This window comes from Parasteatoda tepidariorum, chromosome 1 (assembly GCF_043381705.1).
Source record: "Parasteatoda tepidariorum isolate YZ-2023 chromosome 1, CAS_Ptep_4.0, whole genome shotgun sequence".
NCBI lineage: Eukaryota > Metazoa > Arthropoda > Arachnida > Araneae > Theridiidae > Parasteatoda > Parasteatoda tepidariorum.
This window is the reverse complement of record NC_092204.1, coordinates 9,857,297-9,879,727: the sequence shown is the minus strand read 5'-3', so window position 1 is coordinate 9,879,727 and position 22,431 is coordinate 9,857,297. Positions and strand designations below refer to the sequence as shown.

The window sequence follows — 22,431 nt, the reverse complement described above, 5'->3', positions numbered from 1 at the left end:
TATCAGGAGAACGCGGTGGCCAGGGAACTGGACCACCCCGTCCTATCCAATGCTGGCCGTAGACAGCGTCCAGGTGATTTCTGACGCTCACTGTACATCCTCTGAGCAGCTAATTCGTTTCCTTGTGCAGCCCCATACATGAAATGCACGTCGGCAAGCTCCACATTGGTGAAACGATGCATGCTGTTTGAGATCCGTGCGGGAATCCAGCTAGTAAGCGCTCTTATACGCCGCAGTCGTCAGCGCTCCCTACCGGCTCAAGGCGGCATTACCGCACACACAATCCTATACGAAATATGCTTATTTAAGTCCCCTCTACCTACCTTTACATTTTTGACATATATTTTAAGACCACCCTGTATATTTTTAGGCTTACTGAGAATAAAATTTAACTGAGACTGCTAAAAAAATATTTATTTTAAACCCATCCGGATACCTTAACAATACATGCAATATCATTTAAAACGTGATATTTACTACAACTTTTCAATGGCTTAATAGATAACTTCAGTTTATCAATTTATTAGTTCTTGTTGAGTTTTCAATTATCAAGTTTGCAGAAATGCGCCTTTAAAGTCTCTGTATCAATATAATAATCACGTTGCTTCATATACCTCATAAAATACGAGTTTAGACACGTCACTCATACGTTGCGTAGTTACTACTTTTGATTTCATCTCCACTTTTTTTTTCATTTATACTTTCACTTATACTTTTACATGGAGAAAACCATGGACTTGATATCTGCCCTCTAATGTGTGAGAAATTGATTACTATGGCATAGAATTTTTGATAGAATGCACAGGTTGGATAGCCGGGCACTCATCCATGCATTTGAAAGAGGGTTTATGAGGGTTAAGGTCTAGGAACCCTATCTTATAGTCTTTTATGTGATACATTAGGTTACGATTCCTTTCAAATGAACGACAGCGAAGAATTGGGTGACTATTTTCTGGTAATCCATTCGTTTGCAGGGGTTTCCAACTTACATGAGACCGGGGTCCACAATTAAAAACACCAGTCAATTGACGGGCCGCAACTTTGTCAAAATTTTATATAGGACTCTTTTATGTTTGAAGGAACATTAAATATTACTGTCAGATTTTTATCAAATTGTTTAAAACAAAAGTATTGAATTACAAATAATAATAAATATTTTCTTGGATGTAAAACCTGAGAAATTAAATTTTTTTTCGCACCGTCGGTAAGTTAAATTTCACAGAAACGAAGAAATTAGTTTTTTTTTCTTCTTTTTTTTTAAGAAAAAAAAAGTATTTTAAACTTATATAGATTTTTTACGAAAATTGTCCGAGAAAATGTCAACTAATATCTTTTAGTTCGCGGGCCACAAAAAAAGCTTTACGGGCCGGATGCGGCCCACGGGTCGCCAGTTGGTAACCACTGGCTTAAAGGATTGGCCAGTCAGATCATTAGACCTGCTATCAGTTTTGCACCTACTAATTCTGCACCTACTACCTAAGTATTTAACACCTTCACCCTGGATAGAGTTTTTTTTTTTTGTGGGNAGTATTTTTTTTTTTGGGGGGGGGGGGATGTTGACAATTTCTGAGTCATCTTTACTGTACTCTATGGGATCCTAATGAATATTTTGGCTGTGCCATGCAGAAGTTATGTCGGAAACATCAAAAATCAAGACATAACCAATAGATTAAATTTATTCCAGTTTCTGCAGCTCTTTCATTATTCTCTCCATATGAGAATTACAGTCTTGAACTATATTTTCCAAAGAGGTCGCCTTTCGACGATAGGAGACCAAGTAAAAATTCCAAAACATGAGAAAAAATATAGTGGCTTTGAATAAATTAATCATGATGAGAGTTTTTGACACGTGGCATGTCGGATACACATAGAGTTGAATCATATAAACAAACACAATAATGAACTGCACCTGAAAAAAATAATATTTTACTATTTAAAAAAGAAAAGGAGACATACAAGCAGTGCTTAAAGTTAGATCTTACTCTCGTTTACCAACACATGTTCAAGTGGGCGGGTTTTATAAAACTTTAAAGCATAATTTGGTATATGGGTAATAATAAAACAAAACATTTCTGCGTCTAACAAGGGAAAGGGTGCCATCTAGACTAAAGCAAATAAAAATTTTAATAAAGCAACAATGAAAGTGCATGAATTGACTATAGTTTCAGTTCTGCAAACAAGAACCTTCCTCAGTCTCTAAACGTCTCAGTATCTAAACGTCTCTAGGGCTGTCGCGCCGCTGAGTTTTGTTTAATGCTAATCTTACTCTAACCGTATTTCACCATATCTCAAGAGCTCTTAAAGCGAATTTTAAAAAAATTTGCACACAATTAGAAAATTCGTTTATCCACAGACATTTTTAGGGAAAATATAAATTTTAGTAAATTTTACTATTTTTTGGATGAAATTATCTTCGGACAAATGAATTTTATAATTAAGAGCAAAAATCTTCCAATTCTCTTTAAAAGTTCTCGAGAAACTGCGAAATACGCAAAAAGTAAAATTGGCAATAAGGGGTTCAAACTTTGGTCCGCTCTTCTGACTGAAGTATTGGGACCCTATTTCCCAGATTACTGCCACCCCCTATATTTTGGGGGGTCAGAAATCCAAATCCGTAGGGGGAAAAAAGTATGTTTATTCAGAGAAAGTACGTTTTTGTGTCTGATTTCGTAATATAAAATAGCGTTTGAACTAATTAATTTGCATGTTTGAGGCCACCCCTACGTCATTAGGTCCGGTTTTTCGTAAATTATATTCAAAATGTACCGCACTGTAACTTTTTCAAGAGATTAAACGTATTCACCAGTCTTGAATATTTAATTACCACTGGCCAGTGATAATTTTGTGCTCCGGAATAGACTAAGCACAGAATGTGAATATATATATATATATATATATATATAGGAAACAAGGGGGAAAAGAAAAATAATAAAAAAATACAAATATTTTATAATTTTTACTTTTTATTTTTATTTATTTATTCATTTTTTTATTATTTCGTTTATAAAATAGAACGCAATAAGTGTTCTATTTTATTTGTTGCAATTTTTGTAAAAAATTATTTTTCAGTGCTCCTCACACTATTGTATTAATATATTTTGCTTTGGCTATATTGATACAATATCAGAAAGCACTCTTTTTTGCTGACATAATCGTGTGGGCTGATGAAAAGATTATATCTTTTACTTTCCGTTCTTTTTTTAAAACAATTTCATACTTTTTTTTANGAAAAAAAATATTTTTGAGTGCTCCTCACACTATTGTATTAATATATTTTGCTTTGGCTATATTGATACAATATCAGAAAGCACTCTTTTTTGCTGATATAATCGTGTGGGCTGATGAAAAGATTATATCTTTTATTTTCCTTTTTTTTTAAAAACAATTTCATACTTTTTTTTTATTTATTTTAATCAGCTGTTTTTTTTTTTTCATTATTATTTCCCTCCCCCTTTTTTTTCATATGTCTATAATTTTCTTTTGTTTTATCCTTCATTTTGAACTTATCTAATGAGTTCTGTTTACTTGCAGTTTATGCGCAATAAATGAAAGTTATTGTTTTTCTTGACTTTCTTCGTGTTTCTCGTGTTCACTTTTCTATCTGTGTAACACCAAACTGAAATTAGCAGCAAATGAAATTATAACGTAGGAGTCTAAAAACATTCTAAAACCAAAATATTTCCTCATTACTTAAGCACGCATGTTTCATTTAGTCACGCCTTCAAGTCATGCTGCTGTCTGAAAAAAAAAATGACATAAAAAACATTCTAGAGGAAAACTAGAGTATTATGTTTGATTTTCAATTTCCCCTAAGTTTAAATCACTAATTAATTTTTTCCTTGAAAACCGTCCTTCGCAAAACAATCCTTATAATAAATCAGCGAGAAATATAAGAGGAGAGTGATGTGCATTGCAGGAAGAAAAAAACCCAACACATTGAATAACTTTTGATCAAATAATCGGATTTTCACGTTCTAGAACTCATGAATCTCATTAGTTCGAGGAACTGACCTCAAATATGGCAATTAATTAGTACAGACGATACTGGTGCAAAACAGCAGAACCATGGTTAATATCGGGTTTCAGTTTTGGGAAACGTTAAAAAAAACATAATACTTAATTTAATTTAAATAATTTTGTGGATAGAATTTGAAAAAACTTACATAACTTATTAAAAAATATGCTTATAAGCATCTATTGGAAACTTAAATAAAATAAAAACTAATCAAAGTTTTATTATTAGAAAATAAAAGACATGATATTATTATTTTTTCAGGTTTTAACTTTCAAAGACGTGAAGAAAAAAACCCCGCCTAAATGGAATAATTGAGTGAACTAATTGTTATCTAATCCTTTACGATCTCAACAATACACTTTTACGCAGTTATTCGAAAATGAATGAAAATTATATATTTAGGTCAAAAATTGTGCTGGATAATTGCAACCAAGTTTTTAACTGAGGTATCAATTATTTAATTTTTTTGTTATTTTTTTAACTAAGTAAAACAATATTCGAAAATTGCACAGGCATCGCTAATATCGGATTTCAATTTTGAAAAACATTAAAAATATACAACAATTGAAATAATTTAGGGAACAGGATTGTTATCTAATCCTCTATAATCTTAACGATGCTATTCAAATACGAATAAAAATTAGATTATTAGGTCAAAAACTGTACAGGATAATTACCGCCAAGTTTTTAACTGATGTATCATTTATTTATGTTTTTAATATTCTTTAAGCAACTAAAACAATGGTCGCAAATTGCACAGGCATCGTTAATGTCAGGTTTCAATTTTGCGAAACATAAAAAATTTACAATAATTGGAATAATTGAGTTAACAAGATTGTTATCTAATCCTTTATAATCTCAACAAAACACTTTTATGCAGCTATCGAAAATGAATGAAAATTAGATTATTAGGTCAAAAATTGTACTGGATAATTACTGCCAAGTTTTTAACCGAGGTATCAATTACTTAATTTTTTTACTATTTTTTTAAGTAACTAAAACAATAGCCGAAAATTGCACAAGCATCGTAAATATCGAGTTTCAATTTTGAGAAACATTAACGAATCTATACAATAAGCGGAATAATTGAGTGAACACTATTATTATCTAATCCTTTACAATCTGAACGATACAATTTTGCGCAGCCATTCAAAAATGAATGAAAATTAGATTATTAGGTCAAAAATTTTACTGGATAATTACTGCCAAGCTTTTAACCGAGGTATAATTTATTTAATTTTTTTATTACTTTTTTAAGTAAAGCTAACAATGTTTTTTCTTAATCCCATAAATAGTATATCTTATAATCCAAGATACAAGTACAATTAATTTGGAAAACCTCATCAAAAGTGAACATAAAAAATTCATCTACATACTGATGTCACTTTTGGGCGTTCCATTGGAGAGAAAGAATCAAAACGCATTGTGTGCCAAGAACGACCGAACTTCGTGCCAATACATATCAAACACGCCCTGCTTTCACGTGCCAACGTTCTACAGAACAATGTAATGTGTGCTATAAATATATAATACCCCCTAACTGCATAATTTTCACCAATGATATGTTTCATGTAATAATTTAGCTTTCTGCGTAATAAGTCTACAAAGATATTCTTATTTAGATAAAAAGCCGAACAAAGGTGTGAAATGAATTAATTCTGTTTTAATGTCATTCCGTAATATTATCTATTCTATAATAATGTTATTGTACTTTCTAGTGATGTTGTTTAATTTTAGGAATATTAATACAATATTTTGACTTTTGCTAGAAATGTTGAGAGCACAAAATATTTACATTTAGATCAGATTTAGATAAAAAGCCAAACAAAGATGTGAAATTAATTAATTAATTCTAATAATGTTATTATAATCTATAGTATTGTAGCTTAGTTTTAGGAATATTATTAAAATATTTCAACATTTGCCAAAAAAGTTGAGAGCACAAAATATTTACATTTAGATTAGATTTAGATAAAAAGCCAAACGAAGATGTGAAATTAATTAATTCTAGTGATGTTATTATTATTTATAGTAATGTTACTTAATTTTAGGAATATTAATACATTATTTTTACCTCTGCTAGAAAGGCAGAGAGCACAAAATAGGAAACGGTTCAATCTGTATAACTTTTGATCTAATGATTGGATTTTCGCAGAACTCAATCTTATTGGTTCGAGGATCTGATCTCAAATAAGCTAATTAACTGGTAAATATAATGCTTTAAGTCAGAAATTCCCAACTGAACCCGAGAGTTCCGTAGATATTCTCCAGGGGTTCCGCGAAATTACTGCATTTTTGACAATTTAAAACTCAATTTTAGCAAATTCTAATTTTTATTCCGTTTATTCTAATCAGAATTTACTGAAGTTTGTGAAAAAACGGCATCTTAACAACTTTTTGATTAAAAATTCGTTCCGCATTTTTAGTGGCTGAAAAAACTTATATACTATCTTAATACTTACATTAAAGAACATTAAACATTAAAGGATATATACTTATTTTAAAGTATATAAAATTAGGTTATTCTAAATTAGGTTTATTTATTCTAGAACGAAATTCTTTGTTTAAAATTTAGCCACTTCTCATAAGATGGATATTTAAATGTGAATCATTTTAAGAGATGCTAAACGTCTTATAATTATGGAAATGTTATTAAATTATGATCTTTATTTATAATATAATTGGTGGAATCTGTGCATAAAATATGTAAAAAGTGATAGCGTTCCATTTTTTAAAAATGAAATTTCTCAAATTAACAATTTATTTGAAAAGGCTAAATTATATTAAACTCATCAAGAAAGAAAATATGTCTAGTTCAAAAAAAAGTTTGATCATATGTTACTTATCATATAATATTTTTATAAAATTTATGTAATATTTTTTCGGGTTCGACAAAATTCCAAGAGCAAATTGGGTTTATCGATTGAATATGTATGTTCAAAAGAACGAAATTTTTTATTGGTTTCCTCTCCCTTTAAAATTTCCACAGAAAAAAAAATAAACAAAAAGAAAATGATGTGCAAGATAATATTGTTGAACTTTCATTTCAATGCATCTGATAAAATAGGGTGACGTACAGGGCACAAGTCAGATATTTAAAATTTTGACTTCTCGGGAAGTATTCGACCGACTTCGTTCTATTTTTGTATTTTGTTATATAAATTGCGTTCTCATGAATGAAGTAAAAATTTGTATACCTTAGAATTCAAAGTTTTTTTCGGCCATTATTAAATAAAATAATAAAGAAATTAATGAACATTCATAAAAAAATTTCATGGAATTTTCTTTAGATAAAAAAAATTTGTAGGAGTGTGAAAATTTTTTAAATTCACTTAGAAAAGTTCTCGAAATACGCAAAAACTAAAATTAACATTAAGGAGTGCAAACTTTGAGCTGCTCTCCTGACCGAACTATGGGGACCATGCCTCCCAGATTGCAGTTTTTAGTTTATATTTTGGGGGGGGGGGTCAGAAATTCATCGAAAAAATGTATGTTTTTTCAGAGAAAGTATACGTTTTTGTGTCTGATTTCGTAACTTAAAATTTTTAGAATAAATGTCGTCTGCACTACTTAGCATATTTGACCTAACCGTTTCGAACCATTACGATTGAGTCCTAATTCGTGAAAATGCGATCATTATTTGGCCGGGATAGCCTGGTCGGTAGGGCGCTAGGCCCATGTCCGATAGTTCGTGGGTTCGAACCCATCCGGCCAAAGACTCCCCGTGTAGTAAATGGAGACTGATGCACTTTAAATTTGTCGAGTCCCAAAGTCCTCCATGTTCCCATAACAAATCAATACCTCTGGGGGTACTGGAGACCGATCGTTCTCTGATCTAGGTCAAAAATTACGATCTGTGGATGAATGAATGGGTCCGCCCTATAAACGGGTGTGACGTGTGCGTGGCTGAAAGCGAATTCTTGGCCGTAGATGACGCCACTGACAAACAAGAAGCGCACCCTCTGCCTTAAATTTGCTCGGTTTCACCAAGCAGGCTTGCTAGTGTGGCAAGTGGCATTAGAAGCAACAACAACGATCATTACATTAAAAGCTATCCGGAATTCTTTCTTTTTTTACTTTCTCCCTCTTTTTACGTTTTTTGTGGAAAAAAAAAACTACAACTTACCATTTGTAACTTTGTCAAGTATTTCTTCCACCATAAATACTTCTGAAGTGAGGGTCCGAAAGCGGCTAACCCATAATATAAATACATCCAAACATGCACAAATGAATTCAACAAAGGAAAAATGGTGTTGTATCCTCCTGAAATAACATTTAACAAATGACATTATTAACAACAAAAAAAAAGAAAATATTTTACTATAGAGAGAAACTCTAAGTAAACTTTAAAAAGATAGAGTACACTCAAGATCAAAAATTGCACATATTGTAAAAATTTTTATTCTAAAATTATGGTAAAATAACTGACACCTGTCTGTCCATCCGATTAACCTTAAAGTTTATGGTAAAGAGCATTTGCTTCCTTCATGGTTTTGAAACCATTTACAAAGAGTATGGTTATAAAACCATGAATACAAAACTATACGGTTTTTTAACCATTCACAACTACCATTTTTTCAAAACGTAAATAAAAATTTCATTATTTAACTAAACATAGGAGCTCGGCTTTTCGTAAAGTAATGAGATTTGGCGAGTGCCGGACACTGGAAATTCTTCATGTGAAGGGAATGTAGAAAATATTGTAGTGTGAACACTAGGACTCGAACTCCAGTTCTGCCGATCATATGAGATTGACAGATAAGCCTGCTAAGCTATGATATGTACTCAGTTGCAAAGAACTGAGTAGCTTTATTAGGTGGTCCTAGTTGGTGCGATAAAATTCTGGTTGTTTAACGGTATTAGGTGAAAGCAGTTAATAAACAGTTTTTCTCAAACTTAACAGTTTCATTATCATTTTATTTCTCGTTATTTGACTGTTTTGATTAAATATGGTAAAATAACCATTCAATAAATTGTTATTTAACCATTTTTTTCGAGAAATTTCTAACAGTGCAGAATTACGTGTAACACAGGTTCATTAAATTTCCCTACAGCTTAATCCACAGGAATCCTGCACTTTAAACAATATTTCAGCATTTGAAACTCCATTGTTTACTATACGTTTACCTAAACTCATTTTTCTCTAAACTTTAAATTACTTTTGAACCTTGTATCTGAATTTAGAATGAATCTGCAGTCAGCCAGTCGTAATGGTTTGGCCTGGGTGCCTGAGGCCGAAGCGGCCCTTTAACCATTCTTCATGAAATACAAGGACATGAGGTAAAATCTAGAGGTGACATAACGAAGTGAAATTTGGAAGAAATAAGCACATTGCTCAGTTAAGTTTAAAGGACAAAAAGAAAATCCAAAAGAGCATGGAATGGGTGACAGAGAAGAAAGAGTTTTGTGTAGTCAACAATACTGTACTTGGTACAATACTGTGCCGCTGTACTTGGCAGGAAGAAAACATCTCGCTTTTTAGATAGATACTTTTCGCAATGAGGTAGTCAACACCACCAGAAATCCACTACTAGCTTAACCTATCGACCGACAGCAAAACTTATATTCAATATGTAAAGCTGCGGTTAATATCATTTAAAATTTGTTTTGTGAATTAAAATTTCTAAAAAAAATGTTTCGAAATATTCTTTATGCCTGGACCATGTATATTTCATTTATTTATTTATTTTATTTAATAAACGGACACGAAGCTTTAATTTATTTACTTATTTATTCGTGAAAAACCTTTAAAATATTTTCTTAGAAGTAAATTAAAATTGTTAGCTATTTTTATTGAAAATTATTTAAGAAATTAAAGTTAAAATTAAAAATTTAACTAAAAGAATGTTTAATTTTAAATGAATTTCAATACTTAAAATGACTTTTAACTCTTAAACATTTAATCTCACTAAATTCTCTTACATTTTATATACAAGGCTTCACTGCTGACCCCTACTTGGGATAACTGCTACGGACAAACGGGTTCTAACGTAAACAGTTTGACAGCGAGGACTGCCGAATACCGCCACAGAAATCACGCTTTTTGGTCAATCCGTTACAACAATGCCTGTTTACATAGTGTGTTCATTTTATTAGGGTTAGAAGCATCTTGAATTTTTGCCATAAAAAAATTTGATCAGTTTACGACTTCCAGAAGACCGCGCGAAGGAGGAAGGAATCATAACGGCAGTATGATTTCCCCAGCAACAATTTAACGTTGGCCCCAGTTGGGCGAATAATTGACTCAATATAGTCCTGTATGAACATGCACCGAGAGACCAACATTGAATGAGTCTAGATTTTTTAATATTGGTACTATGAGCCGCGGTGGCTCAGGAGTTAGAGCGTTCGCCTTCCAATGAGGCGAACCGGGTTCGAATCCCAGTCGATACGATCCGGCTTGCACCGATCACAGTGCTGACCTGAAATATCCTCTGTGGTAGACGGATCATGGGTTAGAGTCCCCTTGCCGTCAGACTAACCGTGGGAGGTTCTCGTGGTCTTCCTCTCCATGTAACGCAAATGCTGGTTAGCTCCATCAAAAAGTCCTCCACGAAGGCATATTTCTCCCAATACTCGATCCAGAAGTTCCCTTGTCCTCTGGATTGGGTTCAAAATTACAAAACTTCGGAGTTGAACATTAGTTGTCGTAAACCCATAAAATTGGGTCTGCTGTTCAACGACGGTTAAAAAATAAAATAAAATATTGGTCCTATAGAGGGCCACTATCAGCTTATATAGAGTCAATATGAGGCCGATATTGGCTGAATAATAAAATATTGGCTGAATATAAAATATGGAATGAATCTGACAATTCTATATAGGGCCGATATTGGCTATAAAATGGCTGTGAACTTTCGGGTGAATCGGAAATTTCTTTATAGGGATAATATGGGTGAAATAACGGTCATTTGAACCCTTATTGAGCAAGGATTCGTGAATATTGGACCAGTGACGGCCCGAGTTGTTTTTCTCCTAAAGGTGGACGGTAAAAAGCTTGACTGGTGTTCAGAACTTATCGTATAGTCTGTTTAAGCTAAGAAATCCTCCCGCCACCAAGTCTGAGGCCGTCTGGTGCTATGGAAACAAGACTGGCGCATTTTAGAGAGGGCAGCTTCACTGAAGGACTAACACAATAGACCACTCCAAAACAGTAGCCCCGCACCCCTAATTGAAATAGTCTTACCTCGTTACCATAGCCACCACCACAAGTCCAGACGAATGTATGGAGTTCTTATTTTAGACAAACCATACATGACCTGCGAGGAAGTGACCTGACAAGGTGTCTAAAAGTCTCGAATTAGTGAATCTGCAGCACAATCCTCACAAACCTAAATTCACCTGTGTCCTCAACGCCCTCTGACAGATAATTTCAGCTTAAACTAAAAGACACGTAGCAAAGTTTTCCAATATAAGGCCCTTAAAAGTTGTACACAAAAATTTTTGTTAAGCTTATGTTGAATTTTACAAAGTGTAAAAATGGAATAAATCACGTTAGAGTAAAGTGTGTAATCAAGTAATAGATAGATTTGTTTTTAATTTTTATTCTTTGAGGTCTTCATTCAATTTCAGCTCTTTTAATTTTCATTAGAAACAACACTGTAAAATATTTCAAAAACTAATTTTGACTCAACAGAAATGTTTCTGGAAATCTCAGCGAACTTCATTTAATATCACGTTTTCTCGATCAATTGAGAAACATTTATTTCCAAACTTAGGAAACTGAATCGTTGAATTGAATTGAATTGAATTGAATTGAATGTAAGATTTAATGGCACAAGGTCCAGAGAGGACATGCTGCGCGAAACTGAATCGTATTGACACCAATTCAATTTCAGAGTGAATCGTAGCTACCACTACAACTATTAAATTTCAATTCACCAGTATATAAGACATGTTTTTTGTATCTTGAGATACCCTTAGATCGATGACATTGGGCATAGTAGATATGCGGGTAACAACAAGAGGTTTCCGAGATATTTAAAAACGGTTCAAAACATTAAAAACAATAATTACAAAACGATTGGAAATGACATGAAATATTTCTGAAATACTGCCGAAATGTTTCTGGGCATTAATTACAGAAACAGGTTTCCATAAACGCTTTTGAATGCACCGTAGCTGCCCATAAATTCAGGAAAGTTTCGGGATAATTTTTACAGTGAAGTAAATTAAGAGATGTTTTAAAAAGGATTCTTTCCCACACACACAGTTATTTTTTCTTCATTTAGATGTTCGCTTTAAAAAAAATCTGCAGATGCTGTAATAATATGCTGACATGCTGGATGGTTTCTGCTACAGGGCTTATGCAGGTGAGAGAGAATTTGCCATGACTGATTTACCCCTCAGTATAGCGTCCACGAAACACTTGTGAACTGGGTGAATTTAACATTTTTGAAAAATAACTCTCTTTTTTACTGCGATAGATTTTCAAGAAAGAAGTAATCCTTTTTCTTTTCCTTTTCAGAATTTTGGTCAGGGACACTAAAGCTTCTAATGCTCCGGAGCTATGCTTTTCCTTGAGTTTGAGCTCTCAATTTTCCATGCTACAAAATTATTTCAGTATTTGAACAATCATTTAAATATTTTTTTCAGTCTCCTAAACTTTTCAGGTGTAGAATAAAATAATGAAATATTTTATGCGCTTTTAGTTTCTGACTGATTCTACCAATAGAAATAATTATTACAGATACAGATAATTATTATACTCTTTTGTCGTTAATTATGGGTTATGCAGCCTATCTCCCCAACCCCAATCTAATATCAAATAATTGTGGCTTACTAATCATATTATCGTGTGAGTAATGTTATGCAATTTCGTGAAAATGAGTAAACAATCTGCAGTCCTAAAAATTTTGGGTCTACAGATGGTGTTATAATCGCTAAATGAAGATAAGGTACAAATTGTTTTAATCAGAGGTATCTCGAAAATTTCAAGTCAGGGCGAAAATATTAAAAGACGCATGTTTGATATATTGAAAAAGCCTGTCTAATCATATTAAACTCAAAATAAGCAAATAAATTAGTGAAGGCGATATTTAAAGTTACGAAATCAAACGAGCTATCATATCACAATAATTAATTTCAATCATTTCTGAAAAAAGTAAAACGAAGAATGAATTGCAAACCCAATGAAGTGGAAATTTTAATAATAGTAATAATGATTTAAAGAACTTCCTCTTCGTCAGCGCAACAGTCCTTTGCAGACCTTGGCTGCCTCAACAGCTGACAAACGCCAGCTCCATCTATCCATGGCAACTCCCTTCCAATTTCTAATCTTTAGGGTTTTCAAATCATTTTCGATGTCGTTCAGCCATCTATTAGGGGGTCTGCCTCAGGGACGTGGCCCCTATGAGTTCTTAAAGGTGACTATTCTCATGGCTTTCAAGAACGGCATTTTTAATGAAAGAGAACAAAAAAAATCTGAAAAAAGGATTTTAAATCCCAAAAATTTCATATTAACATGAATCAAAGAAAGTGGTAAAAAATTAAAGGTACATTTTTACACGGTCTTAAGAAAACTGAAGTTTTAATCACAAATATCAATTTAAATAGATGATTGAAATTCTTTTCCTGTATGAAAAACCAATATGTAAGTTTAAATGATGATTACCTGCTCCATATTTAATGCCAATCCATACTGTTATAGGAACTAACGAATGATGAAACACGTGGAGCACACTAATATGAGAGTTCTTCTTTCTGAGTACAAAAAATACCTGCAAATTATTATCGAAACTGTTAAACATGTTAATACAAAAACCAATTCCTTAACTATTACTCACTTAATTATCATAAAATTAAATTTAATATTTAAAATAAGATGTAGCACATACGATATCAATTTTGTTAAACAACCTCTAAATGAGTAACCCATATTTTCCAAAATATAATTAAATAATAAAAATAAGCACACCACAATTTCTTTATGCTTCTAAAAATATTTATACGATGGAATCTTGAACATTTTCTGAATGAAATATTTTTTTTTAGATTTTTTATTTCACATTTACNTTTTTTTTTTTTTTTTTTTTTTTTTTTTTTTTTTTTTTTTTTTTTTTTTTTTTTTTTTTTTTTTTTTTTTTTTTTTTTTTTTTTTTTTTTTTACTTTGTTACATAAATTGCATTATTTTAAATGATGTAAAAATTTGCATACCTTACGATTCATAGTTTTTTTCGGCCATTATTAAATAAAATAATAAAACAATTAATAAACATTCATAAAAAATTAAAAAATTTCATGGAATTTTCTTTCGATAAAAAAAAAAATTTGTAACGGTGTGAAAATTTTTTCAATTCACTTAAAAAGTTCTCGAAATACGCAAAAAGTAAAATTAACATTAAGGAGTGCAAACTTTGAGCTGCTCTCCTGACCGAACTATGGGGACCATGCCTCCCAGATTGCAGTTTTTAGTTTATATTTTGGGGGGGGGGGTCAGAAATTCATCGAAAAAATTAATGTTTTTTCAGAGAAAGTATACGTTTTTGTGTCTGATTCCGTAACTTAAAATTTTTAGAATAAATGTCGTCTGCACTACTTAGCATATTTGACCTTACCGTTTTGAACCATTACGATTCAGTCCTAATTCGTGAAAATGCGATCATTATTTGGCCGGGATAGCCTGGTCGGTAGGGCGCTAGGCCCATGTCCGAAAGTTCGTGGGTTCGAACCCCGCCGGCCGAAGACTCCCTATGTAGTAAATGGTGACTGATGCACGTTAAATCTGTCGAGTCGCAAAGTCCTCCATGTTCCCATAACAAATCAATACCTCTGGGAGTACTGGATTGGAGACCGATCGTTCTCTGATCCAGGTCAAAAATTACGATCTGTGGATGAATGAATGGATGTATGAATGGATCCGCCCTATAAACGGGTGTGACGTGTGCGTGGCTGAAAGCTAATTCTTGGCCGTAGATGGCGCCACTAAAAACAAGAAGCGCACCCTCTGCCTTAAATTTGCTCGGTTTCGCCAAGCAGGCTTGCTGTGTGGCAAGTGGCATTAGAAACAACAACAACAATCATTACATTAAAAGCTATCCAGAATTCTTTCTTTTTTTACTTTCTCCCTCTTTTTACCTTTTTTGTTAAAAAAAACTACAACTTACCATTTGTAACTTTGTCAAGTATTTCTTCCACCATAAATACTTCTGAAGTGAGGGTCCGAAAGCGGCTAACCCATAATATAAATACATCCAAACATGCACAAATGAATTCAACAAAGGAAAGATTGTGTTGTATCCTCCTGAAATAATATTTAACAATCAATAACATAATGAATTAAAGAAAAAGAGAATCTTTTACTATAGAGAGAAATTCTTAGAAAATTTAAGAAAATAGAGTACACTCAAGATCAAAATTTGTACACACTGTTAAAATTTTCATTCTAAAATTATGGTAAAATAACTGGCACCTGTCTGTCCATCCGATTAACCGTAAAGTTTACGGTAAAGAACATTTTTTTCCTCTTATCGTTTTGAAACCATTTATGAAAAGTATGGTTACAAAACCACGAATACTATACGGTTTTTTAACCATTCCCAACTAGCATTTTTTCAAAACGTAAATAAAAATTTAATTATTTAACTAGACATAGAAGCTCGGCTTTTCGTAAAGTAATGGGCATTGGAGAGTGTCGGACACTGGAAATTCTTCATGTGAAGGGAATGGAGAAAACATTGTAGTGTGAACACTAGGACTAGAACTCCAGTTCTGCCGATATTATGAGATTGACAGATAAGCCCGCTCGGCTATGATATATACGCAGTTGCAAAGAACTAAGTAGCTTTATTATGTGGTTCTAGTTGTTGCGATAAAATTCTGGTTGTTTAACCGTATTAGGTAAAAGCAGTTAATAAACAATTTTTCTCAAACTTTACAGTTTGATTACCATTTCATTTCTGGTTATTGGACTGTTTCGATTAAGTATGGTAAAATAACCATTCAATAAATTGTTATTTAACCATTTTTCACCGATGAATATCTAACAATGCAGAATTACGTGAAACACAGGGCCACTAAATTTTCCTACAGCGTAATCCACAGGAATCCTGCCATAAACTACATATTTGCACTTTAAACAATATTTCAGTATTTGACACTCCATGGTTTACTATAAGTTTACCTGAATTCACTTTAAGTTTTAAATTGGTTTTGAACCTTGTACCTGAATTTAGAATGAATCTGCAGTCAGCCAGTCATAATGGTTTGGCCTGGGTGCCTGAGGCGGAAGTGACCCTTTATCCATTCTTCATGAAATACAAGGACATGAGGTGACATAAAGAAGTGAAATTTGGAAGAAATAAGCACATTGCTCAGTAAAGTCTAAAGGATAGAAAGAAAATCTAGAAAAGCATGGGATGGGTGGCAGAGGAGAAAGAGTTTTGAGTAGTCAACAATACTGTGCTTGGTACAATACTGTACAGCTATACTTTGCTAGAAGAAAACATCTCGCTTTTTCCGGAGCTGTGCCTTACCGGAGTTTGAGCTCTCAATTTTTTCATGCTTCAAAACTATTTCAGTTTTTGAACAATCATTTAAAAAAAATTTCAGTCTTCTAAACTTTTCCGGCGTAGAATAAAATAATGAAATATTTTATGTGCTTTTAGTTTCTGATAATGATTCTACAAATGCAGATCATTTGAGTCTGGCTCTTTTGTCGTTAATTATGGGTTATGGAGCGTTTCATTTTTTTCAATCTAATATCAAATAATTATGGCTTACTAATCATACTATCGTGTGAGTAATATTATACAATTTTGTAAAAATGAGTAAACAATCTGCAGACCCAAAAAATTTCGGGTCTACAGATGGTGTTATAATTCTCCAAATGAAGATAAGGTACAAATTGTTTTAATTGGAGGTAGCTCGAAAATTTCAAGCCAGAACGAAAATATTAAAAGACACGTGTTTGTTATCTTGAGAAAGCCTGTTTAATCATACTAAACTCAAAATAAGCAAATAAATTAGTGATAGCCATATTTAAAGTTACGAAATCAGACGAACTATTTTATCACAATAATTAATTTCAATCATTTCTGAAAAAAGTAAAACGAAGAATGAATTGGAAACCCAATGAAGTGGAAATTTTTACAATAGTAATAATAATTTAAAGAACTTCTTCTTCGTCAGCGCAACAGCCCCTTGCAGATCTTGGCTGCCTCAACAGCTGACAAACGCCAGCTCCATCTATCCATGGCAACTCTCTTCCAATTTCTAATCTTTAGGGTTTTCAAATCATTTTCGATGTAGTTGAGCCATCTATTAGGGGGTCTGCCTCAGGTACGTGGCCCCTATGAGTTCTTAAAGGTGACTATTCTCGTGGCTTTCAAGAACGGCATTTTTAATAAAAGAGAACAAAAAAAAATCTAAAAAAAGTATTTTAAATCCCAAAAATTTCATATTAACATGAATCAAAGAAAGTAGTAAAAATTTAAAGGTAAATTTTTACACGGTTTTAGGAAAACTGAAGTTTTAATCACAAATATCAATTTAAATAGAGGATTGAAATTCTTTTCCTGTATGAAAAACCAATATGTAAGTTTAAATGATGATTACCTGCTCCATATTTAATGCCAATCCATACTGTTATAGGAACTAACGAATGATGAAACACGTGGAGCACACTAATATGAGAGTTCTTCTTTCTGAGTACAAAAAATACCTGCAAATTATTATCGAAACTGTTAAACATGTTAATACAAAAACCAATTCCTTAACTATTACTCACTTAATTATCATAAAATTAAATTTAATATTTAAAATAAGATGTAGCACATACGATATCAATTTTGTTAAACAACCTCTAAATGAGTAACCCATATTTTCCAAAATATAAATAAATAATAAAAATAAGCACACCACAATTTCTTTATGCTTCTAAAAATATTTATACGATGGAATCTTGAACATTTTCTGAATGAAATATTTTTTTTTAGATTTTTTATTTCACATTTACTGTTTTAGTAGCGAATATTTCCTTTTTCATGTTTTTCAAGTTTCTAGTTTTTGGGCAACAAACCAAAGCATGGCGGGAAGCAAGCCAGCTGAGAAAAATTTGCAAATAAAGCATTTAAAATTTAAATAACTATCGAATAAATTGGAATTTAAAGAAAAAAGCTCGTGTTACGAAAATCGCCGTATCTGCATGTCAAATTTCAATTCTATAGTTGCATTCTTGCTGTGAATTGAGCAGCTGACAGCGGGGTATTTTTTCCCGCAAGTTTAACAATTTACTAGGAGGCTTCGCTCCCTGCTCACTGGCGCTCGCCAATCCCCGGAACTGCTTTCGCAGTTCATTTCAGATTGCTTCGCAATCCGATGCTCGCTTTGCTCGCTCATTGGATACGTTCTTAACGTCTAGCTTTTGTATACTTTTTTGAACACTGAAGTTCCGAAAACTTTTCACTGTTGAAAATTCTAAACCTGTGCATTTCAATATTAATTTGAAATTGCAAACAGTTCACATATTTTTCTTAATCACACTATTCTAAATTTCAGTTGTTGAGAAAAGTAACTGTTGTAAGTTTTGTTTTAAAGTCTTTCCCACCAGAAGGCTAAAACCATGTGTTGTAAACAATATGAAATAGTACTGAACGCCTGATGTAAAGCATTGGCTTCGATGAAGATAATTTTGTGAGAATTGTTTTGATAATTCGGTGAGAATTCACCCGATTAGACATATGATGCTCACTACGTGCTCTTGCGCGCCGAAGCCTATCAATTAAAAATGAAAACTGTTGCCAACGCGAGAAAAGAAATATCATCGGTTTTATTGATACATACGTATTAGCGTTTTATATAATATAAATCATTTTTGAGCAAAATATCGAAAATAAAATTTTTTTATTTTATCTATTTTTAATAAATGTAAATTTTATTTTATTTTATTATTTTTATTAATTTTTTTGTATTTTTTTGCGCAAGAGAATAAAATGAAATATTAAGTGCACCCAAAATAATTGCGGAGACACTTATGATTTTTTTTTATACCGAGACATGCGAAAAATTCTGTTATTTTTTTCTTATGTACTCTAATATATGACGAAACCATTATCGAACTAATACTCCGTCAATGTATAGATAAAAGTTCATAAGAGAATCTGCCATTCAGATGAAATTAAACTATAAATTCTGTGATTTTTTTTTCCTTTCAAAATTGAAATTTACTTTTCATTTTCCCATTGCTGCTAAGAAACAATTTCCCTGAACTCCGTATACAGGAATTTAATTTCTAGTACAAAATTTTAAAAAATGGTGTTAAAATTATTTGAAATAATTAATAATAGACAAATTAATTTAATTGCAAAATAATTCCCTTAAATCATCCTATTTCCCCCCAAAATAGGGAGAAGCGTGCAGAGGAATGTTGGGAAGTTTTCAAAAATCACTAATAATGGCATAACAAGGCTTTCTATGACAAAAAACTTTGGGTAGTAAATTCTGGATTTATATTTATTTAATAATTACTCCCCGATACCACTTAGAACAATTTGAAATCTTTTTACACATTTTCAAGCAGTTTCAATTGAGTAAAAACCGGCATTTTCGAGGTTTTCATCAGAGAAAGCGTTTTTTTTTTCACATTGGCAAAATGGGTCTTGGTTTAGATTTGATGGCGTGCACACACTTTTCAGCTGTGTTCAAAAGTAATAGTAAACAGTGCGCATGCGTAGTCATTGCAAGCGTTGCTATGGCGACCACTGCTGTTTTTCTTTTTATTTTCGCTAACAGGCATTTTTAATGTATTTACATAATAATAATTTCAAGTATTTTTACATTCTTTTTATTATTTTATTAACGTATAATGACTGGCTTGACGGTGATTTCAATATAAATAGGAAAACTGAAGAAGGAGAAGTATTTTGTGACGTCTTGAAACACGTACATAGGCAGGATGTGAAAACCAATCCGATGACAAACATCAATTGAGACAGTTTTTGCAACCCATGATATTGAAATGTTTAACTGAGTCAATCCAGAAAGAAAAAAACATTTGACCAATGGGTATCCAGTGACCGTAATAAGACGATCACAACTTTTTTAGTTAACTTCACGTCGATGCAATATAGTACTGCCGTGCAAAAAAACACTAGACACTTTTTTAGAAGACATTTTACATTTTGTGTTGCGCGGAATTTGCAACACATCAACAATTTAAAAATCGAAGTTAAAAATTCAAATAAAAACTTGAAATTATTCAAAGCGAAAGCTTTCACTTACAGTGTCTAAGAATTCCAGAAACTTGACAAGGAAACATATCCAACACACTTCAGCAATCTATGGTAAAAACAATAAATAAAATAAGACTTTTTTCATAATATTTTAATTCAAATATATTATTATTGCAAAAATATGTTAATCAGCTTTTATTTTTATGGGTTTATTCAAAATAAAATAATTGCATTTATGCTTATTAAATTAAAATGCTCTCATATGCAAAATTTAAGGAACAAACACATTTTTTGCTAAAAACTCAAGATATTGTGAACCAAGTCAAGTGAATGAATAAACATATGTCAAAAACGATAATAACTAAAACTTAATTGCACGAACTCAAGATCATCAGTTCATGACCTCAAAGTAACATTGTTAAAAATTGATGTAATAAAATTAAACTAGTTTAGGGGCATTATGACAATACTGCCCTGTAATTGAAAAAATCAACGTAGGGGCAAAAAATTCAAAATTGAGATTTTTGCATATTTGATATCCTCATATTATAAGCTACATATGACAACAAAAAAAGTCATGAATAAATGTTGCTTTCTTTTTTTTATTTTCTATTTTAGCGTTCATTCATTAGCAATCGAAGGAGAGAAGATGTCAAGCCACTTTTCTCGGAATCAATCGTAAAGCACTTACGTTGTTTTTCGAGTTTTTTTCCACGTTGTTACGCACGGCAGAATACAAGTCCTATAAGTAACTTTCAGATTTACGTTTCGGTTAAATTGTCCATAATTTTAAAATTGTGTTATATCTCTTAGACTCTTAGAATACTATGTAACCATAATTTGATAAAATATGTGAAATAAATGAGAAAATAGCAATTTTCATAGCTATTAATTTTTTTTAAAAAAGCTTTACAACTCTTTAACCCTCTGAGCGTTAGTTACTACTTTTTCCGAACTTTGAGCTGCAAGCTTTGTTGCTTCAAAAAACCAGTTTCCTCTTTGCTATTCAATAATGTAATTCAGCGGTGAACTAATTATCCAGAAGGTAAACTTTATTAAATTTTATAACCGCCGTTGAGCAGACGACCCAATTTTGAGTTTACAACTACCGATGTTCACCACTATAGCCCTGTAATTTTGGACCCTATCCAGAAGACAAGCGAACTCCTGGATCAAGTATTGGGAGAAGTTTGCTTTCGGGGGGGGAGAGAGACATTTTGATGGAACTAACCAGCATTTGCGTTACATAGAGAGGAAAACCACGAAGACCTCCCATAGTTAGGTTAATGGCAAGAGGACTCTGTCCCATGATCCGTCTACCACTGAGGATATTTTACCAATGAGGATGCAGAATTTGAATCGACCAACCGTCGCTGGGATTCAAACCCGGTTCACCTCATTGGGAGGCGAGCACTCCATCCCCTGAACCACCACGGCCCCCCTCAATAAGTGTATTCTAAATGTTTTAACAGTAGAAGTGGCTAATAAATAAAAAAGAAATTGTTGTTAAAAAGTTTATAAAGATGTAACTTACCCTTACAGCTTCGTATCTGTTTGAATAATCAATAGACTCACATCTCCAATTATATTTCGTAAACCAACCTAATCTACCTAACTGAAATGTTTTTAAAAAAAAACAGTTGTTAAAGCATTACGCAACACAACTCATGCATTAGCAAAAGGTACACCGAAAAGATACATCGAAAAAGGTCAGTTTTAGCATTATTGTTATACACTATCTACCAATAAGTATTTGGACACCTATGAAAATGACTATATCTGTAGTCTTGAGATACGCCGCCGCGCCCTCCGCCGTTATACATCGTGTAGGGCAGTGGTGCGCAAACTTTTTTCGACCGCGACCCCTTTTGTAGAGAGAAAATTTTTGGCGACCCCTAGAGATAAATGTTCACAAATACGATGTATATTTCGAGCATTTCTTTCGTTTCATCGAATAAAAACATCATCATATTTTACTCATATTAATTTTATTTATAATTTTAAGAAAATACTTTTTGTATAACACAAAAATCAGTAAATTGCCCTTTAATGAGATGTATGTGGCTGCAAGTTTCTAATTATCTCATCGATGTTTGGATGTATGTTGCTAATTGCAATTCGCATATCATCTTCAGGTTTTAAACGCGAGTGGTATTTAGTTTTTATTGAAACTAGTTTGCTAAATCCAGTTTCACATAAATACGTTGATGCAAATTGTATTAACACTCTGATGGCATTCTTGCATA

General features: G+C 32.4%; 1 protein-coding gene across 1 annotated transcript in view; it reads right to left on the bottom strand.

Moving 5' to 3' along the window:
* Positions 1-1,658: 1,658 nt before the first annotated feature.
* The window catches only part of LOC107439040 (very long chain fatty acid elongase AAEL008004), a gene marked incomplete in the record, with an annotated part of 47,778 nt that continues 27,005 nt past the window's right edge, over positions 1,659-22,431 (bottom strand). Inside the window, 5 exon segments of the mRNA XM_071186435.1 lie at positions 1,659-1,909; positions 15,122-15,258; positions 17,571-17,676; positions 20,235-20,291; positions 21,720-21,800. Of these exon segments, the coding sequence (XP_071042536.1) occupies positions 1,676-1,909; positions 15,122-15,258; positions 17,571-17,676; positions 20,235-20,291; positions 21,720-21,800 (615 nt within the window).